This window comes from Gouania willdenowi, chromosome 20, assembly GCF_900634775.1.
Source record: "Gouania willdenowi chromosome 20, fGouWil2.1, whole genome shotgun sequence".
Classification (NCBI taxonomy): domain Eukaryota; kingdom Metazoa; phylum Chordata; class Actinopteri; order Blenniiformes; family Gobiesocidae; genus Gouania; species Gouania willdenowi.
In genome coordinates, this window is record NC_041063.1 from 15,860,370 (window position 1) to 15,873,271 (window position 12,902).

Here is a 12,902-nt window from a genome sequence, read left to right on the forward strand (position 1 = left end):
TAAAGCCAACAAGACACAGAGGTGAGGGGCTTCAATCTGTCATACTGGATAATTGAAAGTTTTTATAGCAAATCTCATCTTTATACACCTTTTTCTTGTGGCCACTACTTTTTGTTTATGGGTTAAACGTCCTTTTTGATAAACAGGTAAAAACATAAAATACAATATGTATGTATGCCATACTAGACACCAGAGGTGAACGGATTACAGCTACTCACGTGACTGTAATTGAATTGCTTTTATGTACTTGTTTGAGTATATTTCTAAATCAGTCATTTTACTTGTACTTAAGTATGTGTTAAAAGAAGTAAAGTAATTCATTGTGAAACTTGAAACATGAATTGAACACACGACATTCAAATGGCTGCATCTTTCTGACATGTGTGCATTTCAACATAGGAAAGGCAACAGTATTGTAAAGCAATCTATTACAGGTATAATGTACAGTATATATATTATATCATAAATGAAGTTCCAATTGTACAACATTTGGTCTCTGCATTTTTATGTTTAAACATGAGATGTTTACTGTTTGAAAGGGACCCGTGGCAAGATTTATTACCAACAATAAATGTGGGGAAAGTGAAAGTAACTAGTCACTTTTATTTTGAGTACTATTTAATTAAGCTATGTTTTACTTATACTTGAGTATTTTATGTATGACTTACTTGTACTTGAGTAAAATTTCAATCAAGTAACAGTACTTCTACTTGAGTAGTATATAAATCAGTACACTTTACACCTCTGCCAGACACTTCCACGTCTTGTTTTTCAAAATTAGGACTATAGATTTGTAATCAGAGGACAACTTGTCATATTAAAAAAATGATTTTATTGTGTAACTTTTAAGTGTAAATGCTGAACTACCAACAATCTTGATTAGCCACTTGCTAACCACAACTTCTGCGATCAAGCAAAACAGTTGTCTATAATATCTAAATGTACCACCCCCAGGTGTACTGTGAATACCATTTGTTGCTATTAAAGTATGTTTACAGTATACCAGATGTGCTAATAAAATTAATTTTCAACTCTTGGTCAAAATTTCTCTGCTGACAATCTTTGTTTGGCCATTTTTTATTGTTTCTAAATCTTTTTCACAACAGAGTGGTGATTTATGGCTCCTAAAATGAAACATGGATGGAATTAAAATAGATCCAGGACTCACTTGAAGCTTTATAAACCATAAAAAAGCAAAGCCAACACACTGGCTCATAATACTCACACGCGTTTTCTTTGTACTATGTCGATATAATCTTCAGATCGAGCGTAATAACCATCCAGGCTCAGGGCTCCCCAGAAATTGGACCAAAGCTTACTATGACGAGTGACAAGGGGACCAATTATTTTCCTGTAGAGAAGCAGAAAACAGAAAGGAGAGATGGTAATTCTCAAATCCAACTCAGTAGAATCTCACGGACACCCAACAGTCGAATATTCAGAGTCCCATGGTTTTAAAGTTGACATGTTACAACGAAAGGATCAAACTCTGGCTGCAAATATACGATAACAGGAGAAACTGAGGGCATTTGAAATGCAAACCAGATCTGAAAGCTGTTCCAAGTTGAACAGAATTTAATTAAATCAATTACAACTCATTGCAATGTGGTTTAGCATAATCCTATATTAAGTTCCTTCCTCTGATTCTGCACGACATGAAGAAGTCTCTAAAAACATTACAGGAACGACAATGTTTCCATTTCAAGTTACATTTATGGAGACAATAGAATTATTTGCTTGGTACCAACCTCAGTGTGTGGTGTGTGCGCATGTGTGTGTGCCTGTAAAACAATTCCCACGCTAGATTTAAATATCCTAGAAAGCATTGCATTATTTCTGGGTCTCATTCCATTGCACAGCCACAATGACATCTTACAAAAAGGTACTGGTAGAGAAAAGAAGGTGTTTGTTTTTCTACAATGCCATGTGGCACTCTGCACTTGTTTTTTTTTCCCTCATTGCCATGTGGCCAGGCAAAAACTGGAAGCTAAAGCAGATATTTTTAAACTTTAATTTACCCTGCTGTAATGTTTGTGTGGGCCTGCAATTTGAGGGTAAACGTCAACGGTTCAATGCTGATAACTAAGGAGGTTTTCTGGGTGACAATTACCTGTTCTGCTCAATGAGAAGCTTGATGGTCTGTCTGTTGGTGAGCATTACGTCTGAGTCGATACTGAAGTAGTAGTCGCATGTGGCGTCTTGACGGCAGATATCCCTGAGGAGAAGAAAAGATCATAGTGAAACGCCTTTAACTATTTACTGTCACTGGAAGATATTTATCAGCGTTTATGTATACGTTGTTATTTTCAAGTGCCGAGTCTGACTCTCTAAGTGTCTTTAAACCTCTAGTAAATAACATAATTAAAGGAAGATTAGGGACTGTTAATAAACCTTACACTGCTTCATTATGGAGCTGCCAACACTCTACTTAACCTTACAGTCCTAAGCAATGAATCGAGACGTGTGAGGATTTTTTACGAGATATTTGTTGCTTCGGAATAATTTAACTACAAGTCAACACACACGTCTTTAGTGCCAATCAAAAAATAAAAATGTGATTAAAATAGAGCTAGGTGTTGATCCCCAACTACTTGTTTGGCTTGGCTTTGGCATGACACCTAATGACAACAGTCGGCAAAAACTGATCATTCCTTTTTTTCCCAGTGCTTAACCAGTAATGATAGATGGCAAAAGTCCTTTCATAAGTGCTAAGTTTCAATAACTGCAAATGCCAAAGAAGTTGCATTCATCAAAAATACTACATACTCTATTTTTACAAGTAAAAACAAAACATCAACAAAGAAACGCATCAAAACTGGTTGTATTTGGGAAAATAGAGAAACACTAATTAATTTTCCTTCAGTTCCACTCCCTAAAGAATGAACCTAGACATCCACACATACATGCCCATGTTCCTGGCTTCTCCCTGACTCAGATTTTCTTCTGGTCCCACAACCTTGAAGCTCTTGAATACATTCCTGTTCTCTTCCCAAAACCTCTGAATATGCTTCTCATGGTAAACCTCCTGTGTGTGGAGTCAATAGAAATTGATTAGAGGCCACAAGGAAAAGAAGAGCCGTGCATTGGAAAGAATGAGTAAAGAGTCGGCAAACAGCTGCACATACTCACGTTATTATGGACAAAAACTTTGAGTTTATCTTTGGGGTAATCAAGAGTTAGCAGTCGCTGGAAGAACTCGGGAAGGAAAGGAGTCGGCTGCTCAATAAATACTCCAATCAACACATCTGGATATACCTGTTTAATTTGGAGAAAAGACAAAGTATTGTAATTTTAAACAAGCCGCCTTTCTTGTCTAATGTTAAACACAGATCATCAGTTATTTAGACGTTTCCCTTCTAACATCAACAAAAAGAGGGGCCACACAAAATGAAGGCTTGTGTAAAAGACTTGATACCATAAATACAGTTACTAGTCATCTCCTGCAATTTTAAAGAAATCAATACAATTATAAACCCAGGCAGTGGATAACGGGTCTTAAGGTTTGGGGCAAATACAGCGCAATGAGAAACAAAGTAAGAAGCAAAGTGAAGGGAATAAAAACCAATTCTCCCATGACCCTCAGATGTAGCCTACAGCTCAGCCTGGACCTTGAAACCTCCTGAGCAGTTCTTAGCAAAGGTCGGACCTTGAATGAAAAGCCATCCGAGCAGAACCATATAATTTGCCACGGCTGCACTTCAGGCACATGGAGATGAACTCATGCATCGGGCCGCCGCGAGCCTACCAAGTTAAAAGTCAGACTGGCAGAAATGTTAATGGAGTGGGGGAAATAAGCTCTTTGAAAAAGTGATGCCAGGCCTTTCCTACGGCACGGAGCACCTCCACTTAAATTTGAAACAGAAAAGTTAATGTGCTGCGGGTCTTGTCTTTCAGTGTTGGTCAATGGTGATGTGACACTGCTTTTTTGTCATTCTGGGATTTAAATTAAACCCCAAAACAAAAGTAAACAAAGACTTAAAGCATGAATGCGGTCTAAACCACTAGAAAAACATGGGAACAGTCAAACCATTTTGTCTGGAAGGCCAATCAGGTACTCCAGACGTCTCCTAAGCAACAGTGGCCAACAGTGGAAGGAAACGCCCTGAGAAAAGTGCCCTTCGTTATCCACTCATTAAAGAAGGTCACAGAGAGCAGTAGTACCTTTCATTTAGCTATTTTTTTTAAAGACTTTATTTGAACCAAGAATGTCTAGCCCTAGATGACTCATGCAAACATTTTAGGGGTTTGTGTCACAAAACGAAATATCAGAGAGCTTTAAGTACACATTTTGATGCACTTTGAAAAGGATTGTACCAAAGAATACACAGTGTTCTATACATCAAAGCTCCGAGAGAGTAAAATCCAGTGTCTCCTTCAGTGTGGCGCTCCCAAAGAAAGAAGTAAAGTTTGGTAACATTCCTGACAGATGTGACCGCACAGCTAGAGACATTTCCTACGGCCTGCCACTACGCCAGGCTTGGCACAGCTCTCTGACAAATTTTTAGCGTAACCACTGTAACTCACTATTGTGGACAGGACCCATACTGAGGAGCCCACTAAAAAGCAGGCTAGTACAGTGACACCCCTTGAAATGAGCCCTTATGAAAACCTCAGAAGCCTCATCCTGCACCAGAGCCAACGCTTCCTTTTGCTGGAGCAACTTTCCTCATTTGACCCGTTGCCAGGGAATAACAGGACAAACAGGAACAAAACAGAGTATTGGTGGAATGACAACACCAACAACTTCTCAAGAAGGCCTATCTTCTGTGTCCAGCATGGTTTAGATTCCTCTCTGCATCAACACACCTGATACAGCCTTATGTATAAAACTTTAAATTAAGTGTTACAAAGATTGCACTACATGTTGACCTTTGACGGAATGTGCAGACAAGGAAAAAAGACAACAAAAAAGGAATAATAATTTTCTTATCAGAGCATCTATGGAAAAATGCTTAAAGCAAAGAACAGTGTCTTTCTTTTCGTTTACAAACTTACTTTAAGCTGAGACAATTCGACAAGGTCATCATCGCAGTGGCTGCAGCCCTGCTCATAACTCCAAGCATTGGGAACGTAGTTACCTAAGTAGTTCAAGTACATCTGTAAAGGATAAAAAGTTTGTAGAGGAGATCAGTGAGACTTACTTTTTATAGCCAAGGTTTTTTAGAATATGATGCTATCTTACTGTTATAATAGAGAAAAGTTTAGTGTAATCATTCTGTCTTTTCATGATGTTTTTCATCAATGTCAATAAATAGTAATCATTGTCTTCATGGCTTCAGATATGTATCACATGTACTTTTTGTTAATGCTGACATTTACTATGTACTATGCTGAGTAATGATCCATCGATCTAGATCGATATATTGATTGGTTAAAAGATGATCCAATCAAATTGATGGAAACTCAAACCATCGATCAGCATTGTTAGTAAAACACAGCACAGGTCTTTTTTTCTTTTTGTTAAAAATAATGATTTTCATTTCAATATCTGAAACGTTTATGCAATAGAATTGTTAAAACATCAAAAACTGATTGACATGAACATTTACCCAATGCCCTTATAAGACAAACATCATACCGTTGTTCAAATTATTGGTATTGTATCATCATCTAACTGGTGATTTACAACCCTACTTTTTAACATATTTAAATAGTTCAACTGTAATCTTTATACGTAAAAAAAAAGCTTATCCTAAACCAATGGTTACTGGGGCTCCAATCAGGGAAGAAACAACCGTTTTGAGACAAATCTATGAACTATCATTTTGAGATTATATTAGTGCTGCCAAGGACTTTGGTGAGTATGACTCAATAGTGGTTTTGTTTCATTCTAAAAGAAGCTCAGAGGCAGAAATATAAGTTGGGTAAGGAATGAACCAGTGGAAAATACTAGAGGATGATCACAGTATAACAGAAATCTGAGGCCTTTGTTTTGGCATAACTTTCAATCTGCAAAAACACTAGTACCGGTAATTAGCAGTGGATGAAACACAGGTATGTTATTAAAAAAAACACCGTTATCGTCACCGACAGCTTTAAAAGACCATGATGGAATGTGTATTAAAAAAAAAAAACATTATTAATGACTTCTGTGAATAAAAGTGTAAAGAATTTGGTCAAACATCTGTAAATGCATTAGAAGTGACAATTTCTCGCAAAACTTTGTCCTTAATGAGAACATTTAACTGTAAAGTATCACATGTTTTGCCATCAGTGTAACATATCAGGTTTGCATAATTCGATACTCACCTTTGTGTTTCCGTTGCCGTGAACAACCACTGGCAAAGAGTCATACAATGTGTTTCTAACTCTCACACGGCCTGTTCCAAACTTTAGTAGCACTTCATCTGCCAAGAAGGGGAACACAATGCGTTTCAGGCCAGGTTATAAAACAGATTTACTAGCACATGGGCGAGAACTATGGCGAAGTGAGACTTGTAATTTACTACACTCTAGCCTAATGTCTCACACAAATATAAATAAACTGGAACCTTTTACTTACTTGCTTAATTTGAACAAATACATTCAATTGTTTCTTTTTTTTTAAATTATTTCTCACCTACGGCCCCGTTCAAATTTTGGAATATTTGGCACTTGTGGTCCAAAGTCATGTTCAAGGATTCCTATAGGAGAATAAATAGACATTTTATCCTTCTATTCCAGATGTTTCAACTATTTTATTATTGTGCGCATACTCACTCGTTGCAATGGGTCCAGGTAAATTTTAGTATAGAACAGCTGGTCATCGTCATTGTCATCGAGGTTCCACTTGGAAACTATTCTGTTTATGTATGGAGCGTAGCCAATCATACCTGTGGGTGATAAACAGTGTCAGCCCTCAAAGTGTGCAGTGAAATATGTGTTTACAAGGTCATTCACAAGCCTCACACTGTTGCTGACAATTACGCTATGTAAGTGCTGGCTCCATGGTCTGAAGACTCTCCCCACAGATCCACACGCTAAGTGCAAGTTTTGGCTGTAACCCAAAGCGCAAAATAAGTTGTCTGAGACTTTCGCTTCCTCCTCTTTAGGATTTAAAATTGTGCAAAAATAATGGTTAGAGGAAAAAGCTGTAATCTGTATGTTGTGAACCGTCTCGTCTTGGGATAGTGTCTGTGTCTCACTCAGGCTGAAAGTAGATTCTTGTGGTGTTGTCCATTTCAATTTTCTATCATTTCTTTACTAGTGCATTCTTTTTCGCCACTAACAGGTTGAAAAGTTAAAAACAGATATTTAGTCTCAATACCCCTAGAGCAGGGGTCTGCAACCTGCGGCTCTGGAGCCTCATGTGGCTCTTTAACTCTTTTACAATGGCTCCCTATAGCTTTAAAAAAAAAAAAAAAAAAAAAAAAAAATTAAACAATGAATTGGTATTTCTTACAGAGGGTATTGATGATTAATGCCATTAACTTAAAATAAAAATCTGATAAAACAGTTGTTTAACCTCAAAATAAATCACATCCACTACAGACCATCAACTTTCATTGCCCCTGTGGCTAACCTAGGTTTTAAATTCCTTTTAAGATAACTAAACTAACAAAAAAACTATTCTGAAAGAAAATAGAGATTGTATTTGTGTGGGGAAAGATTTATTTCATTGCCAACATGCCAGCTTATTATGTATGCTTGATATGCTGCAAGAAATTAGCAATTAGCATGTGTTGACTGACATGATCAAGTTATTTTTTGTAGCTCTTCAAATCCATTAACTCTAAAAATTATTCGATATTATTTTAACTGCATAGCATTTTATACACTGTATTGTTTTCCTTGAGAAGGTATTTTTTACGGCTCCGGAAGGACTTCAATCCTGGCGAGATTAGGCAAAATGGCTCCTTTGAGAGTAAAGGTTGCAGACCCCTGCCCTAGGGGCACTACAGGGGGGTACTTGAAAGAGAGAGAAGAAAAATAACAAATGAAAGCATAAAAAATATGGGGTTATTTACATGGTTTATTTTTAGTTAAAAATTATAATCGTACTAAATATTACCAGCAACTCACAAAACTACAATAAAAACACAGGAAACGAGAAAAAAAAATATACTCAATAATGAAAAGAACAGCAAAATGACACCAAAACCCGCACACTAAGAGAGAAAAATACCATTATGGGCAACACAAATATGACAACAAAGACGCACTAAATGATAAAAAAAAATACACAAAATGAACAGAGAAACATTCAAAACGACACCAAAAACACACACACTGAGATAGAATAATTGAAATAATACCAACAACACACAAAACGACAACAAAAACGCACAAAAATAAGAAAAACAAATACTGAATAATAAAAAGAACAGAAAAACAACAACAAAAATACACAAAATGACACTAAAAAAGCTCACAAAATGATAATAGAAATTAACTTGATTACAAACATGAACTGAAAACACATGGGTCAGTCTTGGTCCCACATCAGGAGGGAGATGACCGTTAAATTATAAAACTATAGAAATAAATCTCTTCAGGAGGCACTAAATACTGTATCATTCTTCTTATTTACAAAATGAGATTCTTTAGAATGTGTTTTATCACTCATTCATTCCATCATTATGTCCTACATTTTGTTTTCTCACAGACTTCTGAGCAAAATGTGGTAGTAGGATTCAGAAATATTATACTTAAGCCTAAAAAGTTTGGTGGTAAACACCAACTGAACAGTTTTCAGATAGAATTTAATTGGCAAGCAACTTGGGTTTTTTTCTGCTCTTATTCATTAATCTAAACATTTAGCACTATAACCTGTGATTTTAAATGTGACCTTCCTCTTCCTTTGCCCAAATGAAAATTCATGCCCAGACACAAATCTTATCCAACACTCCTACCCTGACTCCTTCCCCAGCACACTGTGCACTCTGTGCTCCAGCTGTGTGTGTGTCCAGATGCTGGGAAACACTTCCCCTGGTCACTTGGGCGGTATCCAAAACTAAACAAACAAAACCTTCAATTTTATACAGGCTGTGGCACATTCATTGGCCTGGGACAAAATCCTCAAGTCGTGTCAATGACAATGAATGCTAAAAACAGGCTCTGATCAGTCTGAGACAGCTCGGCACCGAATGGGAGGTCACACCAGTCTGATGACCACAAGAGAAGCTGTAATTCAGAGTCCTGATGAACTGGCAGGACACATCCGTCTGTGGCATTTAGATAAGCATGAGAACGTCATAGGAAATGTTCTTTGTTTTCCTTCTTCTTTCCATGTTAAAATGTCTGTATTTCCACCAATGTCCAGCCTTGTGAAGGATGCTGTATTATCATTAATTGTACATATCTCTCAGATATCCATGAGGAGGTCAACCTCTTTAAAAAGATAACCAAGTATGAACTTCATGTTGACATAGACAACATTCCTCCAATGAGGACAGGAAACACCACACAGGGAAAGTTGACAGGGAAAATATACTTCCATTATACAGTACAGCATAATAGTCCAGTGATTTTAGTTCTTAAACTAACACAAGTCTGCTTGCCCTCCGGACTACTGCTGCTTCACTTCCTACTACTGTTAACGCTCAAAACCTTCGTCGCTTACCTCATTGAATTCTGACATAGCCTGCAAGCTGTCAGCCTTCAGCAGCCCAAGGTGGAATGTATAAACTACTAAGCACCGAGCAGGCGTCAAGTGGGTTGGTCCTTTTGAGTTTAACATAAGCAAACCTTAGTGTTTAGCATTACCTCACTGCTCTTAATGTTGACCTCTGATGTACAAATACACCCCACTTAAGTCTTGATTTGAATCTAATGTTAGTTTGAGATGAAAACGACTGTAATCTGCCTTTAGTACAAAAACATAGGGTATCTAAGCAGTTATTTAGGTAGGAGACATGCTTGGAACTCGACAAACAATGACTGCAGGTATTTGATTAACAGAGATCTGGAAAATGTAGTGTTTGCTGGTCAGAGAGCAAAGAAAGACTGCATTCCTGTAGGGATGTAACGATTCACTCAACTCCCGATACGATTCGATTCACGATACTGGGTTCACGATACGATTTTCTCACGATTTATTTTACAAAATGGGACTGTAGACAAATTTTTTTTTGGGAAAAAAAACTAGAAAATACTGTACTATTTTCCTTTTATTTTTCATTGTCAAAAGAATTCCTTGATTAGCAATTCAAAACAACGCAATTTAACTAAAAATAAATCTTGAATGAAATAAATAAAGGAATAATACAAATGAAAATGAAGCCTATTAATTTAAATTCTGGTTCTATAATAAACAATGCAAAACTGCATAATAGTTCTTTTTCTTTTAAAAGTGCAACTGAAAATGTATTTTGTGCCTTACCAATTAGACTTTAAATACAAAAAAAAAATGAGATTACACTGATTTACGTCATATTTGTTTGGACCAGCAGAAGGCGCTGGTAACCCAGTGGTCGGTTGGCATGCAGAAATCTTGCAGTGAAGAAGAGAAGCTATGCTAGCAGACAGAGCTAATAGAAAAACGTGACTTTTACAGATATTCAAGTAATATTACAGATATTCTTTCGGTGCTTAAGGGGTAATGAATCATTTATTAACATATTTAAGAGTAGAAGGTGGCCAGAAAGAAAATATTAGCAAACTCCGCCCGCCGCCTACACTTGTGGATAGCGCCCTCTGCTGGTTAAAAAAAGTACTTCGATTCAATTTTCAGAAAATCGATATCAACCGTGATACCTATGAATCGATTTTTAACTGCCTTACGATTAATTGTTACATCCCTACATTCCTGACATTCTGCGTTGATACCTTTGAAGCAAAGCTTGTTTCAAAATACCATATGAGCATCAAGCCATATGAGACTACTTCGAAAGTTTGTTAGATCGAAGCTGTATTCGAGACATGAGGTATGTGTTTGTGCTTCTCTATTTGTGCACAATTATTTATGTATATATTGTAGTCTTGCACATAATCCAAATGGTTAAGACTTTAAGGGAGCAGTATTATGAAAAAATCACTTTATAATGCTTTTGCTACAGTGATATACATTCCTTTAGCCTCATTCAGAGGGCCAAAGTTGAAAAAGTTCTGTTTCCTCCCTCCCTTGTTATTCCACATTTTGTAAAAAAAAAAGTCAGCTTTAATCGGGCAAATTGGATTTTTGCCCCAATATTACGTCATAAGGGGAAACTTCTGAGAAGGACAAGAACGCAGCGTAGCAGCTCATGTGAGTGGTCACAATCAGTTCCATTTTTAGTAGCTGTTATATTGCCTCGTATCACTTTTGTGGGATTATCTGTCGTGTTTGTGACCCAATGCAATGTAGAGGTTGCACAAACCATTGGATTATAGTCCTAAATTGACTGTTTCTTTGAGCTGAGGAGGAGAAGAAAGGCTATTAATGATTTGCTGCTGCCTACTCAAATTATCCCTATACATATGCATGAACGCCCAAAAACTACCTGTTTTTAGGAGCGCTCTGAAAGGAACTTTTCAGTGGGCTAAAACTCCAGAAAATAAAATAAACCTCAAATGCTATGTTGTTGGGGTTCTTAGAACAGGATGGGTCAAAACTAGCATAATACTGGACCTTTAAACTTGTTAGACTTATTGTGAGATTCAAATTGTTTCCTTGCTACGTCATCAAAACTATTGTGAAACTTCTTAATGAAAAAGTCTTTGTTGTTCACCTCCAGAGTTGAGGAACCTCTTGCCGCTCCGGACTGAGGGATATTTGTCAGCTAGTCGTTTATCTGGCCAGATGAGTCCCTCTGCAGCAAATAGTACTTTGTGGTTCGCTTGCTGAAACTTCTTGAGAATCTCCTCGGGGCCCCCGGCAAAGATAAGGTCATAGCTAAAAGGGAAGACAAAGACAACGGTCATTATTTTTGAGCATGCCATCCCACTGGATACACATACTAGGCCTAGACTCGCCCACTGAGATAGAAATCTAACAGTAAACGTTTATGAAAGAAGTGAAAGACGACCAAAATTGCCAACTTTTTAACATAAGCAAAGTGGTAACTTATTGTAATGAAGGAAATTTGTCATCACTCTAAATGTGACACTGGAAAAGAGGTTATTAATTTTGGTAACTTCATTTCCATGGAGTCATAGACAGTGACATCCTCTGTCCTGGATGTGGTTTTCATTCTGTTTGTGAGTCTGGGTACTGTAGACTCCAGTCTAAAACAAACAGAGCCAAAAACAGAAGTCCACACTGTTTATGTTTTACACAGCAGTTTATAATCGGTTGTAAAAAATTTACAAAAAGTGCTATAAAAGGAAGGAAGGTCAAACACTGGTGAGGTAGCCTCTATGTTCTGTCCACATCTGGCACACACTTGTTCATACAAGTATCCTTTGTTAACTCATCAATCCTGGTCAATACTCCAGAGCAATAAGGCCTTGTGAAGGCATTTACAAATGTTTATTCCCTTAATCTATATTGCCATATTGCCTATTATTAACATTTGACTCTTTCTGTAAATGCACACAATTTTGTTGTTCTTTTAGCACATGAGAAATCTTTCCAGTCCGATCCGCACATCAAGTGCGTTGGTCGTGCAAGTGCGCTCCCAACTATCCGCACATTCACAAGAGCTGAAAATATTGAAGTCCTGCGACTGTTTCGCATGACGAAAGCCAATCAGAGTCTTTGTTGACGATGATGTCAGGCCGTCAACATGGACATCGGTCTGTTCGCCCATTCAACCATGGAGTAGAAGATGTGTGTGATCACCTGGAGCTGTATGACATGTCTTTATAACCGGGACCGGACTAGGAAGGATTTGGCGTGGAGGAGAATCAGCGAGAAGGTGGTAGTAGCAGGTAAAAGTTCTCTCTGTAGTTTTTATCTCTGAAAGTCGGCACTGAGCTAGGATAGCATTAGCCGCTAATCATACCAGCTTTTTTCACTGGTGGTTTATGTTTATGAGAGGAGAAAAAGGAGCGCAGCTCCTCGC

General features: G+C 37.5%; 1 protein-coding gene across 2 annotated transcripts in view; it reads right to left on the reverse strand.

Moving 5' to 3' along the window:
* Positions 1–12,902, reverse strand: part of plod2 (procollagen-lysine, 2-oxoglutarate 5-dioxygenase 2) — a 36,012-nt gene that overhangs the window by 7,638 nt on the left and 15,472 nt on the right. For both annotated transcript variants that reach the window (XM_028434658.1, XM_028434657.1), the window contains exons 4-12: positions 11,628–11,791; positions 6,700–6,812; positions 6,560–6,623; positions 6,250–6,347; positions 4,996–5,097; positions 3,130–3,255; positions 2,904–3,025; positions 2,111–2,215; positions 1,226–1,351 (exon numbers count right to left, since the gene is read on the reverse strand). In XM_028434658.1, the coding sequence (XP_028290459.1) occupies positions 1,226–1,351; positions 2,111–2,215; positions 2,904–3,025; positions 3,130–3,255; positions 4,996–5,097; positions 6,250–6,347; positions 6,560–6,623; positions 6,700–6,812; positions 11,628–11,791 (1,020 nt within the window). The remainder of the gene's footprint in view (positions 1–1,225; positions 1,352–2,110; positions 2,216–2,903; positions 3,026–3,129; positions 3,256–4,995; positions 5,098–6,249; positions 6,348–6,559; positions 6,624–6,699; positions 6,813–11,627; positions 11,792–12,902) is intronic.